The 24359-nt window shown below is 41.1% G+C and overlaps 1 protein-coding gene across 5 annotated transcripts in view; it reads right to left on the reverse strand.

The window, feature by feature from the left end:
* The window catches only part of FRMD5 (FERM domain containing 5), a 311916-nt gene extending 292552 nt beyond the window's left edge, over positions 1-19364 (reverse strand). For all 5 annotated transcript variants that reach the window (XM_047735831.1, XM_047735834.1, XM_047735833.1 and 2 more), the window contains exon 1: positions 19062-19364. In XM_047735831.1, coding sequence (XP_047591787.1) covers positions 19062-19163 — 102 coding nt within the window. In that variant the 5' untranslated portion in view covers positions 19164-19364. The remainder of the gene's footprint in view (positions 1-19061) is intronic.
* Between the last annotated feature and the right edge of the window lie 4995 nt (positions 19365-24359).

Genomic DNA, 24359 nt, shown 5'->3' on the forward strand with positions numbered 1-24359 from the left:
TAGCTGAAAACTTCCCCAATCTGGGGAAGGAAAAAGAAATCCAGATCCAGAAGGCATAGAGAGGCCCCAACAAAATCAACCCAAGGAAATCTACACCAAGACAGCTAGTAATTAAAATGGGAAAAAGTAGTAGTTAAGAATTTAGGGGCACCTGGGTGGCTCAGTGGGTTAAAGCCTCTGCCTCAGTGGGTTAAGCCTCTGCCTTCGGCTCAGGTCATGATCTCAGGGTCCTGGGATCGAGCCCCACATCAGGCTTCCCTTTTCAGCAGGAAGTCTGCCTCCCCCCTCTCTCTGCCTGCCTCTCTGCCTACTTGTGATCTCTGTCTGTCAAATAAATAAATAAAATCTTTTAAAAAAGAAAAAGAAAGAAAGAAAGAAAGAATGAATGAATGAATTTAAAAAGCAGAAAGAAAAAAAAAGTTACATATCCAGAAAAACTCATAAGGCTATAAGTGGATTTTTCAGCAGAGACTTTGCTGGCCAAAGGGAGTGGCACCATAAACTCAAAGTGCTGAAAGAAAAAAGCCTGTAACCAAGAATACCCTATCCAGCAAAGCTAGTTCCTCTGACAAACAAAAGTTGAAAGAATTCATGGCCACTAAACCAGTCTTACAAGAAATGTTAAAGGGAACTCTGAATAGAAAGGACAGACAAAAAATTAGGAAGCAGAAAGGCAATGAAATTAAGTGTACCTATAAAGTTATTCAAGGGATTCACAAAATAAAAGGATGTGAAGTAGGACACAATACACCTAAAATGAGGAGGGGAAAGGAGTAAAAATCTAGTGCTTTTAGAATGGGTTCAAACTTAAGTGACCACTGACTTAGTATCAACCCTTATATGCATGTCAAAAACTGGTGCTAGCTAAAAAATAAAAAAGAATTCAGTATATCACTAAAGAAATCCAGCAAATCATGAAAGAACAGAGCAAGAGAAGATTCCAATAAGGTGTTTAAGAAACAAAAGGATAAAGAAAAAAAAGAGACAAAAACACACACTCTTACACTTATAGAACTGTTGGTTGCCAGAAGGGAGGTGGGTATGGGGGATGGGTGAAATGGACGATGGGCATTAAGAGTATACTTATTTTGATTAGCACTGAATAATGTATAGAGTTGTTAAATCAATATATTGTACACCAGAAACCAATAGAACACTGTATGTTAACTATAAAAAATAAAATAATTAAGATAGAAAAAAATCCCACAATGATATACTACTTCACACCCACAGAATGGCTATAATCAAAAAGACAATAGTGAGGATTGGCAAGGATGTGGAAAAATGGAAGCCCTCAGGCAACCACTTTGGAAAACTGTTTGGCAGTTCCTCAAACATTAAACATCAAGTTACCATACGACCCAGCAATTCCACTCCTACGTATCTATCCCAGAGTAATAAAAATGTATTTCCACACAGAAACCTATACACATGTGTTGTACACCTGAAATATTGTATGTCAACTATACTTCGATTAAGAAAAGAAAGTGTATGGGAATGTTCACAACCAAAAGAAATGAAAACATACATCCACACAACAATTTGTACATAAATCAGAGCTTCATCTATAATAGACAAAAAGTGGAATGACACAAATGTCCATCAACTGATGAAAGATAAACAAAATGTGATAAAGCCATACTATGGGAAATTATTTAGCAATAAAAAAGAATGAAGTACTTATATAAGTTACTACTTGGATGAGCCCCCAAAAACATTATGCTAAGTGAAAGAAGTCAGTTATGAAAGACCATGTATTGTATGATATCATTTATTTGAAATGTTGATAATAGGCAAATCTATAGAGAAAGTAGATTGTTTGCCTTGGGCAGAGAGTTGCTGGAACGAGGGAGACAGGAAGTAGGAATAACTGCCGATGGATACAAAGTTTCTTTTTGGGGCGATATAAATGTTCTAAAATTAGATTATGTTGATTGCACAACTCCATAAATATGCCAAAAACTGTTGAATTGTACACTTTAAACAGATGAACTTTATGATACGTAATTTGTAGCTCAAAAAAGCATTATGCTAAGTGAAAGAAGCCAGACTCAAAAGATTACATATTGTATGATTCTATATATAGGACATCATGGAAAAAGCAAACCTGTAAGAACAGAAATCAGATTAGTAGCTGACAGACATCCAGACACAGGGAGGAGACTGACCATAAAGGGGTACAAGAGAACTTTACAGGATGTTGGAAATATTCTATATATGATGGTTATACAACTTGCATGTATTTGTCAAAATTCAAAGAACTGTATAGCTATGAAAGAATGAATTTCAGGGACACCTGGGTGGCTCAGTCAATAGAGCACACAATTCTTGATGTTGGGGTCATGAATTCAAGCCCCATGTTGGGTGTAGAATTTACCTTAAAAAAAAGGAGTGAATTTTACTCTATGTAAACTGTACCCCAATAAACCTGAATTTTAAAAAGAGCAAGTTAAAGTGTAGGGGATGCAAAAAAACAGTATTGGGAAACTCAAGATCAAAATAGTGGAAATGGGGCACCTGGGTGGCTCAGTTGGTTAAGCAACTGCCTTCGGCTTAGGTCATGATCCCGGAGTCCCAGGACCGAGTCCCACATCGGGTTCCCAGATCCATGGGGAGTCTGCTTCTCCCTCTGACCTTCTCCCTCTCATGCTCTCTCTCTAATAAAATCTTAAAAAAAACAGAGTGGAAATGTTTACAATATATCAGAATTCACTCTATAGAGTTCTATAACATATATGGTGTATGCCTCCTATGGATGGCATCAAGATTATATAATACTGCCTATACAAAGTGGTAACATAGTGGTAACATACATGAGGACCATGCAGAATTTGATATCAAAGTTAAAAAAAAGGGGAGCCTCCCTCTAAAATACAAAGTGGTAAAAGTTAATATAGATTAAAGAAAATTATCTGGCCAAGTCCACTAACATAGGGAAGAAAATGGTATTTAAAGCAGTCTTGAGGGGAACCTGGGTAGCTCAGTTGGTAAAGCATTTGCCTTCGGCTCAGGTCATAATCCTGCAGTCCTGGGATAGAGTCCTGCATTAGGCTCCTGGCTGAGTGGGGCATCTGCTTCATCTGCTTCTCCCTCTCCCAAACCCAACCCACGCATGTTCCCCCTCTCTCCCTGCTCACTCACTCTCTCAAATAAATAAATAAAATCTTTTAAAAATTTTAAAAGAAAACCAGCTTTCAAATTTGTTTTTCCAAAAGTCTCTGATTCTGAAAAAGTGCCTACGATGGCAGAAACTAGTATTCACCATCCCACTGTAATTAAAGAAGATTCTAAGTTACAAAAACAAAAACAAAAAAATATGATTTTTGATTAGCATGAGTCAATCCCCCAGAATCTGATCTGTGTGAAGATAACAAGTAGATAAAGCTATATTTTGTATTCTGCAAAACTAAGAACACAGGCTGAAGCAGTCACAAAGATCTGTCTTGACATCTCTTTAAAAGGAATATTTGCGTTTGTAAAGACTACATCACAGAAGGAACACAAAGGAAAAACACTACTGAGCCATGGACAGATTTCTTGGGAACTGTAGAATGTTTATGCTAAAAGAGACTGGAGGTGTCTTCTCTTTGAGTTTCCTCATTTTGCAAATGAAAGGTTAAATTACCTGCTCAAGACCTCAAAGTTAATCAGTCAAGAGAGTCAGGCATTGGACACAAGTCCCCTGACACCGCCAAGTCAATGTTTTCCCCTTTGGACCATACTGCCTGCTTCACAGGAGAGCAACAGGAGTAAGAAAGAACAACAATGAGGTCACACAGAGTTTGAATCCCAGCTCCCCCAACAGACTAGCTGTGTGACATTAGACAAATTATTCAACATCTCTAAGCCTTATTGTACTCATCTGGAATTAGGGACAAATAATACTTTCCATTAAACAAGTAGGATTAAATGAAGAATGCACAGAAAGTGCTTATCACAGAGCCCAGAACACAGTATGTACTCAACAAATTTTTAAATGGCTCAATTAACACATTAAATTAAAATATGTAATACGGACATTACACCAAATAACTCTCTAAAACACAACAATGGCATGTTATGAGATGCCTAATTTGTAAGTACATTCATTTTAATTGTAATTATGTCAGAAAAACCTTAGGAGAGGAACAGAGAATCACAGAAAAAATAAAGATGCAAAAAAAACCTACCAAGATATTATTTTTAAACTCTTATCTTGTCTCTTTATTAAAATTGACTTTATTTTCAAGTATCTTCTGTTAAAACTTATCTACTTATAAATAATACTACACAATTTTGAAAGCTAACTGGACCCTAATCAGTGAGAAAACTTTCTATAGTCATTATGAACCATAAATCCTAACTAAATAATAAACATATTGGCTCAGGAAAACTAATTTAATCACCATTTTAAAACTTTGTAATTATAGCCTCACAAGAGGTTGTAAAACCAGTATGAACGATGTCCCATACATCCTCCACCCACAGTTTCCCTCCAGGGCAGCTGCTTGTATTATGGTACATTACCAAAACCAGGAAATTGACATGTGAATTAAGATATAATTCATATAAGATTACCTTTTTTTAAAAAAATGATTTTATTATTTAAATAATCTCCACACCAAAAGTGAGGCTCAAACTCACAACCCTGAAATTGAAAGTCACATGCTCTACCAACTGAACCAGCCAGGCACCCCCAGATTACTGTTTTAAAGGGTACAATGCAGTGGATTTTAGTATAATTCTGGAATTGTACAACCACCACCACTAATTAACCATCTTCTAAAGTACCATAATATCACTCTAAAGACAAGAAAATCCGATATTCATTTTTTAAATGTATTTAGCTCAAGTCAGAGGTAACTTTACATTTGCATTATTAATAATCTTCTTTATCATTCATGTGCATAGCAATGAATATTTATTTAGCCTCCTAGGTGAGACCTTAGGTACTAACTGTTGAAAGATGTAATCCCTGCCCTTCAAATAGTTGTCTAGTAAAAGACAGACAATGTGAGTAAATATTTATAAGTGAATGTGGTAAATGCTGTAATAAGGTCCCCCAAAGCACAGTCCAGCAATACTGGGGAGGGAGTTCACCTTGGAATAAGGTGATGAGAAGATGATGACCTACAAAGTGGGACAAAATGCATAAGGAGGATGACAGGAGACAAGCCTCAAAAGGAAGGCCGCAAGGTAATGGAAGGACATCTATGACGTGCTAAAAGGCTGTTATCCAGCAGGTAAAGGGAGAATCTTGAAGGGTTTAATTTTTTTTTTTAATTTTTTTAAAGATTTTTTTTTAATTTATTTGTCAGAGAGAGAGGGAGAGAGAGCGAGCACAGGCGGACAGAATGGCAGGCAGAGGCAGAGGGAGAAGCAGGCTCCCCGCCAAGCAAGGAGCCCGATGTGGGACTCGATCCCAGGACGCTGGGATCATGACCTGAGCCGAAGGCAGCTGCTTAACCAACTGAGCCACCCAGGCGTCCCTCTTGAAGGGTTTTAAAAAGAGAAAATGATCGGAAGTTGCATTTTGGAAGCGTGTGAAGCTTACCGCCCCCACAGGAAGGTAAAAGCTAGACCATTTGGACCCTGTATCTGGCAAGCAACAAATGAAGAGCCAGAGAAGACGGATGTAGGAGGCTCTGATTCCTGCCGTCACTAAAGCTGCAGTCAGAAGAGGAAGACTGAATTTGGCATGATCCTGGTCATACCTCAACAACACCTGAGCTCTTGTGGCTTCTTGCAAGTTCCCATCTCATCCCACCTGACAGAAGGAGAAGTGGATTTAGGTTGGCCTGCTCCAATAAGACCCTGCTGGTCATTAAACTATAGAAATATTATAATATATATATATATAATATTTATATATATTATATATATTTATATATAAATGTTTCTATATATATAGAAACATTTCCCTACCAGTTGGCCAATAGCCTGCCCTAAGAGGCCTCTTCCTCTTCCCTGGGACCACTCTGAACCCCACCTCCCATGCTTCAACACTAAATAGTATCTGGCCCAGCAGAGGGCCCCAGACTCAATTCCAGTGTGTTCTGGCAGAATCTTGGTCAGTGAGATATTCACTGTGACTCACTGATTATTGAGGAGTTTTTGTTTTGTTTTGTTTTTTAATATTTTTTCAAGATTTTTATTTATTTGACAGAAAGATCACAAGTAGGCAGAGAGGCAGGCACAAGGGGGCGGGGTAAGCAGTCTCCCTGCTGAGCAGAGAGCCCTATGCGATGCGGGGCTCAATCCCAGGACCCTGAGATCATGACCTGAGCCGAAGGCAGCGGCTTAACCCACTGAGCCACCCAGGCGCCCTTTTAATTTTATTATTTAACTAAGCTCTAGGCCCAACATAGGGTTGTAATTCATGACCACTGCCCCCCCAGCCCAGACCAAGAGTCTCGTGCTCCACTGACTGAGCCAGCCAGGAGCCCCAATTATTGGGTATTTTTTTTTTCAAGCTATTGTTTTATTCTTTTTTTTTTTAAACAATTTTTATCGAGTATTTTAAATATTACCCCCACAGGGGAGCCAACCTCAGAGAGTTCCTTTAAACCATTAAACCTCTCCTATCACAAAGCTGCAAGAACAACAAAAAGGACCTCCAATATTCTTTCATTTCCTAACGTGCTTCTCCAGATTCTCCCTCCAGATTTTTTTTTCCCTCCCTCCTGATTTTGATTAGGTATTTCTGCTTGGGGCTTATCTTGCCCCATCCCAACGCTTTCTCTGGTTTTGATCTTTTGTTTCTCTTATCAATTATTTCCACTCTCCCTACAATTTCACCAACTCCAGCTGTCCACAAAACTCTCCTGACTATGGGAAGCACCCCCATTGTGCAGACCCAGTCCCTAAATACGAACCTAAAGTTACAGTATAGGAAGAGTCTCATTGTGTCTGTTTATCTATTAAGAAATAATTGCGGGGGGGCGCCTGGGTGGCTCAGTGGGTTAAAGCCTCTGCCTTCGGCTCAGGTCATGATCCCAGGGTCCTGGGATCGAGCCCCGCATCGGGCTCTCTGTTCAGTGGGAAGCCTGCTTCTCCCTCTCTCTCTCTGCCTGCCTCTCTGCCTACTTGTGATTTCTGTCTGTCAAATAAATAAATAAAATCTTTAAAAAAAAAAAAAAGAAAGAAAGAAATAATTGCGGGGCGCCTGGGTGGTTCAGTGGGTTAAAGCCTCTGCCTTCAGCTCCTGTCGTGATCCCAGAGTCCTGGGATAGAGCCCTGCATCGAGCTGTCTGCTCAGCAGGGAGCCTGCTTCCTCCTCTCTCTCTGCCTGCCTCTCTGCCTACTTGTGATCTCTATCTGTTAAATAAATAAATAAAATCTTAGGGAAAAAAAAAAAGAAATAATTGCAAAAAAGTTAATAGAAAACTCTAAATATATAATATTCAGTTCAGCCGCAAGATATCACTTTATATAATACAGATTTTCATTTGTTTGTTTTCATTCATATTATAGGTTTCATTTGTTTATATTGTTTCAAATTCCAGTTAATTAAAATACACACTATTGTGTTAAATAATGAAACTAAAGGATATGGATCGCATAATGCTTCAGTGTATATTTATACACATTTCAATTGCACTTTTTTTTTTTTAACACCTCCCGCCACTACTAAAAGGTGTGGCCACCATGCAAAGAATTTGACCATAAGCAAAGCTATAACTTAGCAGTGATGGCAATTAGAAATGGTGATAAGAGGGGATATCTGGCTGGCTCAGTCTGTGGAGCATGCAACTCTTGATCTTGGGGTCATGAGTTCAAGCCCCATACTGGGCGTAGAGCTTGCTTTAAAACAATGGAAAAGGGGTGCCTGACTGGCTTAGTTGGTTGAGCCTCCAAGTCCTCCTTTTGGCTCAGGTCATGGGATCAAGCTCCATGTGGGGCTCTGTGCTCAGTGCAGAGTTTGCTTGTCCCTCTCCCTTTGTTCCTCCCCACTCCCACTCGTGCCCATCCTCTCACTCACCCACTTGCTCTCTCTCTCTCCCTCAAATAAATAAATAAAATCTTTTTTCAATAAAGAAAAAAAAGAAATGGTAATATAAGATTGTATTAAATAAGTGGCCTTAAGTACGAATTAGCATAAAACAAAGGAGATCATACGAGATGGACAGAAAAGCTACGGTGTAAAGATGGTAGGAAATAAAACTGTAGAATTCAGGAAGTGAAGAGAAAGTATTCTTTTTTCTTCTTATTTTCTTTCAACCAGAAACTAAAGATAATTTATGTGAGATATATTCTTAGTAGGAATATAGAGTATTCCTACTCCATAATATTTTATAATGACATAGTAAAAGATCTAAATTGCAGCAAGACAATGTACTATTATTATATCTGTCTCTTAAAAATTATCAGCCTACTGTACCAATATCAAAAACTGGAACATGAGAAATGCATTCTCTTTTGCCATACAAATTATTAGAAAACAATTCTTAGATGTGCTTTCGGTACTACGGGTCCTCATTTGAATATGCTTATCTAAATTATCCAAGGTGTATTTAAAAATAAGCAAATAAGTATTGATTTTTCAGATCAGCTACGCTGCTTATAAAATCTGACACTGCCATGGTTGGTTCAGTATCTTATAACCTGAAGCTACACCAAGCCAACACCAATTCACTTTAAAAAAAAAAAAAAAAAAAAAAAAAAAACCTATTTCACATAATAGAATCTGAAGCTAAGTGTAAATTAAGTTGCACTGTAGTACTAGACTACCTTATGTTTTGATCAGATTTTTATCTCTCAAAAGCCAAATTTCTTCTGAGTGGTCTCCCAAAGAACTGATGGGTTATTCTATTGCAGGGATGAGAGTGTACTGTGAGATTGCCTTGTAACATCCCAGACATCGATGCTGGTCCATGGGGTCCTTCTGACCTACAGACTTCCAATTGCATAATAACTCTGGAGGATTCTGGATTTTTCTAGAGGCAAAAATCTGAAAGAAGGCAGGCTGGATGTTTTCATCAGCCCAAATTATCCCCTAGAAGTACTTGAGACCCTTTAGACTAATTAATTTTGCTTCCCTGTGTTGTGATCAATGTTCTTACCTGCTTGGCTCATGTCTGATAAAACAATCTTAGTGGTATCCTCTGCCTACCGTATATGGAATCCTTTGCTACTTGTGAAGACAACTCTTCCACTTGGGTGTCCTCAAAAATAGGCTAAGGCCCAGCCTAGAGGCCCCTGAGGTAAATCAGGCAATATGGAAATAAGGTTTTGCACCTGCCTGGAGGGAAAGAATAATTTGCCTGACTATGGAGTGCCTGAATGGACTACCAGACTATGAGGGTTCAAATGATTTGGCTTTTTCCTACTACAAGTTCAATGAAAGTGGCCAGACATTTGAGTGTGCCCTGGGGCATGCCGTTTTGATGTACCACTATTTCTTTCAGGTCTTGGGCCTGTGGGCCTTTGCTAATTTATCTGGCTCCCATAATGCCACTTCACAGCAAGCCTCCTTAATCTCTCCAACAAAGTGGAGTGCCTATATTGTCAGTCATTCCCCTATTCATCAGTCTTTAAACCATCCCTTCTTTTTCTCCTTTTCCAGAGCAAAATAACCTATTAGCATTGGCATTCTGCCGAACATTGATTGCCTAAATGCCAAAGAGTGCTTTCCTGGAGGTTCCCATCCCCAAAGCTCTAGCCTGGCATTGTGTGGAGTGCTCAAAGTGCACCCCGTGTCAGGCTGGGAACTTCAGAGCTGGCAGGCAGGGGTTCACTGGGGAATCCAGGGAGGCACTCCACCATCCTCTAGAAAAGCAATTTTGGCGGCCACTTAGGTTTGGTAACAGAGGGGCAGAATTGTGCCTTTTAGGGCTCACTGGTCACATTTCTTAACTGTCAGTGCACCATTTAGACTATACTGTATCAGTCCCAGGATTTTCAAACATCAACTGAAAGCTGGGATTTGATACTTTCTTTATTTGTGTATACAAATAAGCTGATGCCAGAGATGAGGTCCCTCAGAAACAAAATTCATATGCACAGTTACTGCAGCCTCAGAATTAAGAATGATACATGAATCTACCCCTTCTTTATATGATGCCATTGCTTTGTGAAGAATCTTAATTTGTGTTGTACACTTTTGGAGTTGATTTAACTCAACACCCACTTTATGTTTTAATTTAGTTTAGACTAACTCTTCTAAGCATGTCAAGAATGATTGAAATTTGCTGACAGCCATCTTTCCTAAGCAAGTAGTTTCTGTTATTGACTCAACTGCACCAGAGTAAGTCAGATAAACATAGTAAAGGAAAGACTAAATATATTTGGCTTTACATTTTTAGCTTTCCTACCTTGAAGTAGCCTACTGTTGCCTCAGCCTAGAATGCCCTTTACCCATCCCCACAGCCCATTTTCTGCTTTTGGCAATCTTTCATGACCTAGTTCAAATCTCACCTCCTTTGAGAAATATTTAGTAATTTTGAGTCCCCCATATTTGCACTGCCACAGCATACCACCTTGTCTTAACACTGAATTCCATGACATTTATTTTTTGCTATTTACATGTTTGCAAACAGGGGTCTTCCTACACCCCCAGTGCTTCAAGTTGTGAAGATGATTTCTTTGAAAAACAGTATAGAAATATAAAATCATTTTCTTTCTAGGTCAGGGAAGACAAAAATAAAACCAATAAATACAAGAGCATCAAATTGGAATGATGACCTGTTGTAGAATCTTTAGAATCCTGCCCCCTTGAAAACAGTATGCGTATCTGCAAATAACCTAACTTTTACCTTACAAAGGTAGAGAATCAGTTAAGGCCATTCAGAAATACATCAAAAGGTAGAAATATGGGATTCACTCTTGGCTTCTCTTTCTCCCTCACTTTTTATAATCAGTCAACACAACTCATCACTTTTACCTATTAAATATGTGTGTGACCCAGTTGTAGTGATTCTCAAACCTGAAAAAGCATAAGAGTCACCTGAAAGATTTGTTAAAACAGACTGCTGAGCCCCATCCCCCACATTTCTGATTCACTAGGTCTACAGTGGGGCCAAAAACTTGCATTTGTTAACAAGCGACCAGGTGAAAATGATGCTGCTCACCCAGGAACCACACTTTGAGAACAATTGCTTTCTTTAACTCATCCCCTATTCCATTCTTCCTTTTAATGAGGTTCACAATTTCTACAAAGGGAAAAAAGCCCCCTGAGTTGTGACACAGTAAGATGGCTCAAAGAAGGCATAAAAATAGCTAGGTTTGGTCCTGATCTAGAACGGTTGCCCTTGGTGGGCAGGGGGTTGTCTAAGGCTTTGAAATGATCCTTAACAGACAGGAATGAGTCCTAAAGCATTTCTGGAATGGTCCAAGGCATCTCTAAATAAGGACCAGCTGATGAGGTCATGATAATGCAAGGAGTCAGAAGTAGAGGAGGGGAATGAAGGCTATAATCACTGCCAAAGGGGTGTTTTCTGTAGACAAGTGAATGGAGCTATTGTACACAAACTCAGTGGTTGCCAAGCATGTGGTCCAATTAGCTTGCCTGTATGAGCATGGCACGGAAGGATCTCCTCAGAGGACTGGATTCACACAAGTTGATGTTTAGTACACAGTAGCAAGCAAAAGCCTGAAGAATTTGAACCTGAGTAGTTTTATAAGTTCCTGCTTTCCAAATCTAGGATATGATACAATTAGGCTGGGAAAACTACAAAAGTAAAACACCATCCTCAGAAATAGTATTTACAGTTGGTGAAAGACCAATACAGAGGATCTTGTTCAAAATATTGACAACAACGAGAATGGCATGGTACCTTAGGTGGCAAGAGGTCCACAACTTAAATCTAAGGATTAGCCTCCAAGAGAAACTGCTTTCCCTACTCTAGCTTGGGTTCTCCTGATACTTAAAATGTTTGTACAAGCTCAAAAAGTTGTATTGGCCACCTAGATCCAGAGTCTTAAAGGAATGAGAAATCTGCTGCTATGGCTAGAATGAACATGTAACAAGATGTTTTGCTCTCTTAGGGGAACACCATTCACTCTGCAACACAGGCATGGAGATGCTTCAGTACTCTTCAAAGTTTTCAGCTGCATGAGAGAACCATTCAGGGGGAGGGTATCAGCCCCAAGTATCCACACCCGAAAACAGAGGCAACAAAAGCCACCTGGCCTCCAGAAGAGCAACATCCTCCTCCCTGAGCACCACATAAGATACAGAAGCTGTAAGGTTGTTGCCAATGCTCCATGAGATTCACATCTGTTGTACCAGCTCTGGCTACACACAGCTGAGGAGGAGTGACCCATAGGAGGCTGCTCCAGGAAACAGGGTCTGCAGAGTCAGAATGTTACATATGAGGCTATCAGAAGGTGGATTCCGCTTAACACAGACATAATTAGAAACAGGTTGGGAAGCATGGTTCTCTTCCAGTTGGGGCAATAAGTTAGAAAATGAGGCTGGGAGGAGGTTTTCTGTGGCATTGACTTAGGGGAAAGGCATGAAGGAACTTTCTATAGCTGTGGTGAGCCCAGTGCTCAATATCCTAATTCTGTCAGACTTCCAACACTCCATGAAGCTGTACTACAGAGCATTCGTTGGATCTAAGCCTTCCAAACCTGGGGAGATGGTGGGAAGGGGAGACCTCAAAGGCCTGAAATCCTAAGAGACAAACCAAAAAAACCAAGAAGCTCTAGATCGCAGCCCCACTAATTCAACAAGAGATAACTGCAGAAAATTATCAGAGACCTCAAAGGTGCTATAAAATACCATATTTACATACCATACTTCTCACCAGGGAGAGGGGCTGCAGAGTAAAGTAGTTTGGAATCTGATGGGTTGAAACTATAAAAAGCCTTATGCAGTTGTTAGAAAATGCTTATTGTTTTTAGGTACAAGAAATATTAAAATATATTTTTTTAATATTTTATTTATTTATTTGACAGAGAGCTGGAGAGCACAAGCAGGGGGGAGTGGCAGAAGGAGAGGGAGAAGCAAGGTCCCTGCTGAGCAGGGAGCCCAATGTGGCACTTCATCCCAGGACTCTGGGACCATGACCTGAGCGGAAGATAGTTGCTTAACCAACTGGGCCATCCAGGCACCTCAAGGCACAAGAAATTTTAAACTGGAGATGCCTGGGTGGCTCAGTTGGTTAAGCTGCTGCCTTTGGCTCAGGTCATGGATCCCAGGGTCCTGGGATCAAGTCCCACATTGGGCTCCTTGCTCGGCAGGGAGACTGCTTCTTTCGCTGCCTCCGCCTGCCTCTCTGCCTGCTTGTGTGTACTCTCTCTGACAAATAAATTTTAAAAATCTTTAAAAAAGAAAGAAAGAAAGAAAGAAATTTTAAACTGTTGGAACTAACACAGCCATCATGGCGCACAATCAAATCAGAACAAATATTTATTGAACTATAACCATAAGGCACTGTGGTTTAAACTAGGGTTTAAAATTTGTAGCTTCCTCTTACTCCTTTAAAAATTCTGAAGTATAATCTACCAGAAAATAGGTATCAAAATAATCCAAAATATTTTGCCAGAGTGACTACAGTATCTAACTACTATAGTATCTAACTAAAGCCTTGCGTATTTTGGGTTGTGCATTTTAATACCTATACATAAACCACTACAAATGTATAACAAAAATGACTATTGTTTGGTCTTCAGGTTGTCTGATTTTATCTTGGCAAACATCTTTTTATTTATTTTTTTAAGTGTGATATTAACGCTAGCACAGACATGATCAACGAGTCTCTGGACAATGTAACAGAAGACTCAAAACCCACATGCTCTTTTATTATACACTATGTTGAATTGCCTCATCCAGCATATTCATTCCTAGCACTTAATAGAATGCAAATTCATACAAATACCCTTGAGTAAAATCTGCTGTGGTGAATGCTTCTAGGTTTCTTTTGGATGCCACTGACCCTTCCTTAAACCAAACTTTTTCAATAAGAGAAAGAATGAGAGCACATCTAGAATTTACCTTCTGTCCTAAAAGGTTGATCTGCATTAGTTTTATACAATGAACATTTTAGCATACAAATTAAGAAATAGAATACAAGGGCTTTTGGGATTCTAGAAGGCTAATTTTGGAACTTAGTTTCAAGATTAGAGTCTGACTTGCTATTGTAACAGATTCTGAGACACCATAATTACTTTTTAAAACAAAGTTTTTTAAAAGAACCAATATTCATGAAAATACAACAGCTTTGTCTTTTTCTGTGGATACAATTAACTTAATTCTCTAACATCACTTTTGCATTAATGAAACCAAGGATTTTGCTTACCAAATATAAAGTAGAATTTCTTAGAAAAGACAAATCACTGTAGATCCTTGAAATAAATGCCCCTCTAAAGCCAAAGGATGGGAGGAAAGCAAACCTGAACTCTTGAATTTTACTGTTTTTAAAGATTTTATTTATTTGAGATAGAGAATGAGTGGAGAAAGGACAGAGGGAGAGGGAGAAGCAGGGTCCTGCCTAAGCAGAGAGCCCAGTGTGGGGCTGGATCCCAGGACCCTAGGATCATGACCTGAGCCAAAGGCAGATGCTTAACCCACTGAGCCACCCAAGTGCCCCCTGAACTCTTGAATTTTAGAGAAGAGTTCTACAACAGAATCCAGTTATTCCAGCCTTGGATTTTATGATTTCACTGAGATTAAACAGGAATCATTCTTTTACGATTTTATTTATTTGAGAGCAAGAGAGAGAGAGCACGAGTAGGAGGGAGGGGCAGAGGGAGAGAGAGAAGCAGACTCCCCACTGAGCAGGGACCACAAAGAGGTCTTGATCCCAGGGCCCTGAGATATGACCTGAGCAGAACAGAAATCATTTTAAGGAGGGGCACCAGGTGGCTCAGTCCAGTAAGTGTCTGATTCTTGGTTTCCACTCGGGTCATGATCTCAGGGTCAAAAGACTGAGCCCTGAGCTGGCTCTGGCCTGACTGGGGAGTCTGCTTAAGGTTCTCTCCCTCTTTTGCCCTTCTCCCACACTCAAATGGACACACACTCTCTTTCTCAAATAAATAAATAAAATCTTTCTAAAAATCATTTTAAGGAGACTTATGGTTTAATTTTCAAAAAAAATTTCTCAATCCTATTTTTGATTTGATAGAACAAGGCACAATGTATATTAGTCTGTTTAAATGTTATTATTTGTAATTACATTACCGAATAATTTTTTCTTTACTGTGAAATAAGTATTATTATTACCATTTTACAGATGAAGAAATTAAGGCACAGACAGGTGAAATAACTTAGGGAGTCAGAAGAAATAGAAGGAACAAAGATGGGATTTAGAGACAAATTGATCATGGTTTAAATATAGTACAGCCACCTACTAGCTTTGAGCAAGTTCCTTCATCCAAGCCTTTTATCTGTAAAATGAAAATACTACCACCTATCTCTCAAATAGTTGATGTAAGGTATAAGCAGAAACACCTCGCAGAAAGCATAGTACAGATGGCCATTCAAGAAATATCGGCTCTCCCACCAATCCACAATCCTATTTTCTTCAGCTGGTACAATGGGTGTATAATGAATCCATATGCTGTTGTGAGGTAAGTGAGAAAATAGCACATGCAGGGCGCCTGGCAAGTACGGGACTCAATACATTTGTTCTCTCCCCCAATATTGCCTCCCTTACCCTAGGTCCCACAGTTACTGAATGGCTGAGACACAATCAAGCCACGATCTTGGTTGCACTATAAAACTGTTTCTGTCCACATGCATTTTACTTATAGTAGTACCTCATTACCTCATTTAACTGCAAAAACAAATTTAAGCCAGCTGCTTGATCGGTTGTTATTTTAATGTGTTCCCAGTAAAATCAAATTCATTTCTAGGGCAGCTTTACTTTTCAGTAAGCAGAAAAAAGTGATAAGTATTTCTGACTTGTAAATATGTATTTTTGATACATATTTCTACTGGCTCTTCTGTAATATATATTCTTAATATTTTATAAACTATTATAACTCAAAAGATTGTTAGAAATCTATTACTTAGGATATTAGCATTCAAATGACTTCATTTGATATGCTGAGTTCAAAGATATTATTAGGTAGTCTTTTTATTTTTTCTATTTGCTCCCAAATTAAATAACAAGTAGGGTAGTAAATGCAGTAAATAAATGTAGATATTCATAAATGAAATAGATGTGTGAAAAATATGGACCAGATCTGCATTTAGGAGGCAATGACCTTCAAAACTGGCAGGAAGCTGTTAACAATGTTCTTCACAGGGGAGCAATTATATTACAGCCCTCCTATGTATACTTCATTTCTCATGTTCTACAAATATATTGGCATATCAGAAAGAATAGAATAGGCTGGTAAATGTGGCAATATTCACTGGAGGGATATAAGGCATTTTTCCTTACCTTAATAATCACATCCTAAATGCCAGATCAGTATAACTGATGCAATATGAAAGGCAAGACCAATACTTAGAATTTCCTACAACTGAAATTTACTAAATGTGGCTATTATGGCTCTAACCCAGGGATACATTTCTGACTCACTAATCCCCTAACTATTCTCTGATTATCTCAAGAAGTACTGAAATCTTTCTAAAATATATACCTTACTTAAAGAAAAATATGGCATACCATACTTTAAGGGAAATGATTCCAAATTATTACCAAAAATTTTTTAAAGTATATTGTACAGCACTTCCTAAAATGTTAAAAATATTGCTTTAACCTAGTAAGTAGCTCACAGTTCATTTCCATACTGATTTACAAGACTTTATGTCCAATGTCTGACAAATAAGTGCATGCACAAACACAAACACACTCACACACTACAGAAATGTTTAGGGGGGAGAAAGTTGCCAAGAAAAACTCAATCTCCAAAAGCTCAAAAAAGCTATATGCACAAAATATTAATTTCACATAAGATCCTGTCTTCTTGTTGTTGTTGTTAACCTTTCCTCACATTGGGTAAAAACAGAAGCAAGTCACAGTAGTGGTGCCAAAGACTGACATTACATAAACTTCAGAATTCCTTTGTTTTTTAATTTTCATTAAATAATCACAACACACCATCATTAACATGTCTAGACAGTGGACACTCACTCACTACAGTATAGTCGTGTTACACCAAGCTTAATTTTCTTATATGGCCTAAATTTTTATAACACATTAAATTGTAATAATGTAAAACCAGTAGGAAAATAAACAACTGTGGCAAGATATAACAAGCACAAACCCAGTAAGTACTGTTTGACTTAAAAATATTATTTTTCTCAACACTAATAAAGATTTACCCACAACTATAATACCAATCAACCAACCTCAGAGTTTCCACCAACTGGGAAAAGTAACTAGTTGTCTTATTTGATACCTCAAAATCGCTGGTGGAATGATTATGTGAATTGCGTTTCAATTGTACTCTATACCTTGGCAAAAGTTAATGACCTGCCCCAGAAATTTTATTTCACCATATACCCCAAAGTATTTTTAGGACTCACAAAGTCTAAATCTCACGCTGCCCTAGATAGGTTATCCTGTACATGCTTTAAATTTTAAAACAAAAGGATAAAGACTTTAAAAGCTCTAGACAATGTATTCAAATGGTGAATATGTCAAGTCAATCCCTTCTCCTCCCCCACCCAAAACCAAAAAAGAACTGTACACCACACATAAAGATACAATAGAAACAAAAAGTAGCATGCCACTCATTCAGTAAGGAAATAATACAGAACATCTATCATATTCAACTGCAAAAATCCTTTCACTTGATGGCTAGCATCGTTAGGACTGTTTAATCTGTATTTAAGTGGCCTTAAAGAGATTTTGCTCCCTTTCTCTGCCCTCCTGGATCTTTGGCAGCAGTCAGCACTTACGCCCAGAGGTGGTGTGGGGAGTGGGAGAAAAGGCAAAGTGGAGAGAAGGCTGAAATGAGCACAGAGTCAGCAGAGAGCAGCTGCTCTCATCCACTACCCAGCGTCTTTCTCACACCGCTATTTTCCGCTGTTGAGCATTGTCAGCAAAAAAATAAATGGGGGGCTGGGGGGGCGGGAGACAAAGAGGGTAGGACCAGAGGCCGACAGTTTTTGTCTGCCACATCTGAGGCGAGAAGCCCCCCTCTGGTTTCTTGCTGTAAAGGCAAGGGATCAGGTGAGACCCCTCTGGGTCCAACTCAATTTGCTTCAACTGAAAGAGCAGTTTCCGGCAGTGAGCTCAGGATCCTTCGGCGGCTGAACTCCGGTGTTTACTGGAGCATTGTCAACGCTCCTATCTCTGACTTTACAGAGGAGGAGAGAGGGCTGTGACTGCATTCCTGGGAAAGACTACTACTCCAGACCTGCCACACGGCAGTAGTGAAAAAACATAAGCAAGAGGTTGTAAAAATCTCTTCCAAAATACCAGGTTCTGAAGCAATGCTGCGAAGCATTAACGTATTGTTGGCGTTTCTTTAAGTCACCCATTCTTTCTAGCCACGGCCAACCCTCAAATCTCTGGTACTTGTTGCTAAATCTTTGCCTCACACCCCCCCCCCCCGCAAATTGCCCAACACAATGAGATCTGGGGAGCTAAAGGCGGGAGGGGAGCCTAATCTCGAGAACCCAGAGGGCTGGTCTCCCTTCCATAGGCCACTCTGCATGGGCTGCGCGTTCACTTCTACCTTCTGAGAGCTCTGACTCACAAATGCCGGGGGGGGGGGGGGGGGGGGGGCGGTGATTATGACATTCAGCATTATCCTTCCAACCAAAGATAAGAAACGCCGGCCAGCGGTCCTTGCCTGGACAGAGAGCCGAAGCCTGCGCCCCCCGACGGGGCGGCCGGGGTAGGAGCCTCCCGCCCTGCCCGCCTCCCTGCGGACGCTCGCTGAAGATGCTCCCCACCCGGGCAGGCTCGAGTAGCCAGGATAGGGCGCCCTCGCCCTGGGAAAGGGCAGGGAGGGAGCTGGGGTCCGGGACGGTGGGACTCTCACCGCAGCTGCGCCGAGCGCCCGGTACCCCGCCCCGGACCAAGTCTCGGGCGGAGGCGCTCTGCACCGGGGCCGTCCTCCGCAGCCAGGGACGGACAAAGCACTGGGGTCTGCGGCGACCCCGGGCGGCGGCAGGGGGCCAAGTTAGCCAGACTCAGGGGACGCGGGGGTCCCGCGGCAGGCGGCGCAGCACTGACCTGGATGGTGCAGGTGTACTCGCTGTCGTCCAGCAGCCGCACGGTGCAGCTGTACTCGCGCTCCAGGCTCCTGCTGCTGCCGCTCATCAACCTGCTCAGCATCTTCCCGCCCGGCCGCCCGCCGCCGGGAGAGACGCGGCAGCGCTGCGGACCCCGGACCAGGCGCCCCTCAGCCGGGCAGCTCCGCGCGGGCCCCCGGCACCTGCACCATCACCCCAGTCCGGTCGCGGCCGCTGCCTCCTGCTGGCCCAGCTCCTCCTCCTTCTCCTCCTCCTCCTCCTTCTCCGCCACCGCCTCCCCCCAGCCCAGAGCAAGCGCCCCGCTGGCTCTCCTCCGCGCCCCACTCCCCAAGCCCAGCTCGTGGGGCGGGGCCTCGGCCGGAGAAGGGCCAATGGGGGTCAGCGCGGCGGAACCGAGTGACAGACGGTAGAGCCAATCGAAATAGGGAACTAGGATGATGGACAGGTAGCTGAAGCAATCACGGGAAAGCAGTCGAACAGAACCTTGCGGGACCAGCCCTCTGGCGTCCCAAATGAGGGGCTCCTCTCCTCTCTGCGGTTCCTCCAGAAGCTATTTCCCCTCCCCCGGGCCAGGTGTGGGCACCCAGCCGGATAAATATCTGCTGCATGGAATACGTTTAGACTGGGCTTCAGGGGTCAAGTCCCACACTCTGCAACGCCACGAGTCCCGCCCTCTCGGGAGCCGGGGCGGTGCGAGATAACAATCACTGCACCTGCAGAATGCAGGCACCTTCCGCTCGGGACTAGGCAGCTGCCCCCACCTGAGCTTTACCCGGAGTCGGCCTGGCGGGCCTATCTTCTCTGGTGCTCTTATTTTGGAGAACATCTGTTTTACAGGAGCTACTTAAGTAAAAGCCGTAGGGTTCGCAAGGGTTTTTAAGCACCTGGGTTTAACCCCTCAGAAACCAATCACTCTAACACCCTATGCCTCCCTTTTATTTTCAGAAGACAAAAGGAAGAGATTGAGGTGTGCTCCTTCAGCTGGTAGGGTGCAGAGGCAGTGATGGGTCCTTTCCTTGCACCTTCAGAACTAGAATTACCGTATCTCCACACTTCCTCAACAAAACACCAAAATGTGTCAGGAGGTATATATCGCAGAGAAAAAAAATTGTCTCCTGCCCTTTGTGACCCTACATCTAAAGACCTCATGTTCTTTATGAAAACTTCACCAAAAAACAATATTCTTCCTCAAAATTTTTTGATGGAAGGAAATGTTATATAAAAGAATCCTATCAACCCAACATTAATGCTGTAATAAATATATTAATTGAAAAATAATGCAATGTGCATAATTTCATATTATTTTCATTTATAGTGGTCGTGTTTATAGGGATAACACACATAACAAAGATGAAACCCTACATCAATTTAGAAAACATCTGACCTTTAAAGTAGGTCCTCACCCCCCACCCCCGGAGGGGGGAGGGGGTTCCTGCTGTCTCAGTCAGTAGAATGTGTGACCTTTGATGGGGGGGGGGACGTCCTGAGCTCCTGAACTCAAGCCCTATGTTGGGGTTAGAACATTCTTTTTTTTTTTTTAAGCTTTTTTTTTAAAGATTTTATTTATTTATTTGATAGAAATTACAAGTAGTCAGAGAGGCAGGCAGAGAAAGAGGAGGAAGCAGGCTCCCTGCTGAGCAGAGAGCCCTATGCGGGGCTCGATCCCAGGACCCTGAGACCATGACCCGAGCTGAAGGCAGAGGCTTTAACCCACTGAGCCACCCAGGTGCCCCGGGGTTAGAACATTCTTAAAAAAATAAAGAATAGGGGCGCCTGGGTGGTTCAGTGAGTTAAAGCCTCTGCCTTCAGCTCAGGTCATCCAGCCCCGCATTGGGCTCTCTGCTCCTCGGGGAGCCTGCTTCCCCCTACCCCTTCTCTCTGCCTGCCTCTTTGCCTACTTGTGATCTCTGTCTGTCAAGTAAATAAATAAAATCTTTTAAAAACATAAAAATAAAGTATACTTCCGTAGTGTCCTTGGATTTCACTACTTTTCTCCAATTTTTTGCATGGGACCCTCCCCCTCTTCAGTAATCACCTCAACAACCTGAATTGTTCTCCTTAGTTGTATTTTCCTTTGTGGCATTCAATAGTCATAAGAGGAGGTTCCACTTTTCAATGTAATCCTGGAGGACTTAAGAATCTAGAACAGTGAGTCAGAAACTCAAGACTTCAAACCAAAGGTGAGTGCCTCTACTATGTAGCCCCAGCAGGTAGCCTGGGTGTGCAACATAGTAGGTATTCAATACGTGTTTGTTGCATGAAGTAAATTAGATATTTTATAGTGTTTAAGTTCCAGAAAAAGATCTATGAAGAAACTAGTAATTTCAGGAAGGCCTTGGAGACATGAAATCATTAATATGCCAAAGTGATATTCTACAAAGCTCAACTTTGTTGTGTGGTTGGAGAAGATAATGAAAGAGTTCAGGCAAGCAGAACTTATGTTGAAGGCAAAAGTTGCTATTTGTTTACAGAATCTACAAGAGCAAGAAAAAATGTCCAAGAAGCTAGAGGAAATCCAGTAGTTTGACAGTAGGGAAATGTCTTTAACTGGTTATGCAAATAAGCAGCTGTTAGAATAAAAAGGCAAACACCATGAATCCAGAAAAGCTCTAAGGAACTGAATGCAGTCTTTTTTCAGAGTATGACCGGAGATGCAATCAACAGGGATGAGATTGTGGGGGCTATGCCAATGTGTTAACATTCCTGTTCAGCCAAAGAAAATCATGTTAACTTAGATGCTCACCTCATTGAAAGACCAGTTAGATGTTCATCCATGGCCAGAAAGAGCTTCAAACTCTCCCCTTACTCGCTAAATCAGAACACTTTGTGAGGAAAACAGAGGTTGGATGTATAATGGAAGAAAAGCAACTATTGGTTTCTGGTTAAATGTACACCTATACAGGGATCAAGAGAGAAGCCTAAGGGAAACTAAAAACAAAAGACTCATATAAAATCAAACTGAGGAATATTTTATTTATCTTTGTTTTTCTCAAGTCTTTTGAGCAGGATGTCCATGATAATAAGGTTTTGTTCAATAAAAGGCCTCATGTGCCCTTGTTAATCAGAGCATCATAGCTTTCATGAATTTTTTAGTGTAAAGGAGGCCATATTTAAAACTCCAAACGACAATGATTGAGCTCTTGCCTTCCAAATTATTAGGATGGCAGCCCCCTTTAAAGTTTCTCTACCTTCTTTCCTGTTGAGAAGTCCCTAGGGCAGATGCAGTCACCAACATAGGCCTGAAATAACTGAATTACTCCTGTCTCTACTTCAGATATCCCATACCCTGATATTCTGGGACACTGATCTCTCTCCAGCCAGTACAACTTTCACCATTGTCTTGGGACCTGGCAGGAAGAGGCATTTCCCTCTCTTCTCCAGGACATCACAAATGCAGTCTCTTCCCATCAAAGTCTCCTTACAGCACAGCTAAGACCAGGGTTATCCAGAGTAACCTGCAGTTATGACCTGGCTACTCTCAAAGTCTTCATGGGCTTTGTTGTTGAGCTTTCAGCTAGGGTCCATGTGACTGAAGACAGCTCCCCTCTCCATCAAGAGTTCCCCTGACCATGTCTTGGACACTCAGGCTCAACCACAGAGAGAAGAAGCTCAGAGAAGAAAACAACTCCCCTCACCCAATTTAAGGTCCATTTTCAAAGTCCCATTTTCTATCTCAGTTGCTGCCTCTCCCTAGGATGATTGACCTGGGAATATCTACTCCTTTAGAGGAGACCCCACCTCCCATCACCAGGCATATGACCTTGACCTTTGACCCAGCTGTGCCATTGCCTTTAAGAGCTTAACAGTCCAACCTCAGCACATTGCTCACAGAGACTGAGTTAGTTATTCAGTCTTTACAGGTAGGTCCAGGTAGAGACTCACGGAAACCAGTCTAGTCCCTTTGCATAATTATTTCTCCAGTAAGTAGTAATGATCATGCCTGTCCTTGGTTGCCTTTATCTTTTAGATCTCAGCTTTTGTACTCCTGAGAACAAGGGCTCAAAAGAGGACATTCACATCTCCACAGAAACAATATATTGACACATATAGTCTACATCTACAGAGAGAAAAGAAACAGTTTTTCTCTTCTTTTCTGCAGCAATGTCTGCAGAAGCAAGACTCCTGTTCCAAACACAAAGATTTGCATATCCAAATGGAGCACACTGCTTCACAGATTAAAGCATCTTTACTCAAGTTATAGTTTTCCAAGAATAATAAATGTATACTTGCTTTAATATGAGTAGCTGAACAATTCATTTAGTTTTTCCAGAACAGTTTACCTCTGTAGAAATGTTCAAGTCTTTTTTTTTTTTAATCAGGACAGAATTCCCCTATGGTTTAATAGACAGTTTTCCCTTCTACCATCTTTTTGGATTTTCAGTTTAGCCCCCATTACACTTAGAAAAAAATTTTAATGTGGATTTTTATGCATGTGGCTTTTTTAGTCCTAATTACATTTATTGAGCCTTTACTATGTGTTAGGCACATTATACTGTGTCAGCTTTCTTGAAAACATAATACATAGCCCAAAGAAAATGGGAAAATGAAATGTATAGACCAAGAAGTTCACAATCTAGGAGAGAGGGGTAGGTATATAAACAGTTAGCTATTACATCATACATGGAGCAGGAGCAAAACACTACAAGAGCGGGATGCCTGGGTGGCTCAGTTGGTTAAGCGGCTGCCTTCGGCTCAGGTCAGGATCCCAGCGTCCTGGGATCGAGTCCCACATTGGGCTCCTTGCTCGGCAGAGAGCCTGCTTCTCCCTCTGCCCCTGCCTGCCTGTGCTCGCTTTCTCTCCCTCTCTCTAACAAATAAATAAAATCTTTAAAAAAAAAAAAAAACACTACAAGAGAACAACACATGGTAAATTATTTAAGCCTGGGAGACAGCAAAGTCTTAGAGAGAAAGCATTTGATTTGGGTTCCTAGGAATGAACTAGTATGGTGTTGGGTGCAGATAACAGAAGAAAGAGCAAGGTATGGGATGAGGAGTCATATTTTAAGTAGAAGAAACAGCATGAGTAAAGACTTAGAAGCACAAATATGTATAGCATGCTTCAGAAATTGCAAATACCCCTGGATGGATAGCATGTGGAATGTGTTAGCTAGGAAAAATGGACTGAGACTAGAACATACAGGACCTTCCATGCCACAATTAGGAATTTGGATTCTGTTGCATGGACTGTAGGGGGGCATTGCAGGTTTTTAAGCAGAGAAATGACAGGATCAGATCTGTGTTTGGAAATGATCATTTTGGTAGCAGTGTCAATGATTAA

The sequence above is a fragment of the Lutra lutra genome, chromosome 7, assembly GCF_902655055.1.
Source record: "Lutra lutra chromosome 7, mLutLut1.2, whole genome shotgun sequence".
NCBI classification, from domain to species: domain Eukaryota; kingdom Metazoa; phylum Chordata; class Mammalia; order Carnivora; family Mustelidae; genus Lutra; species Lutra lutra.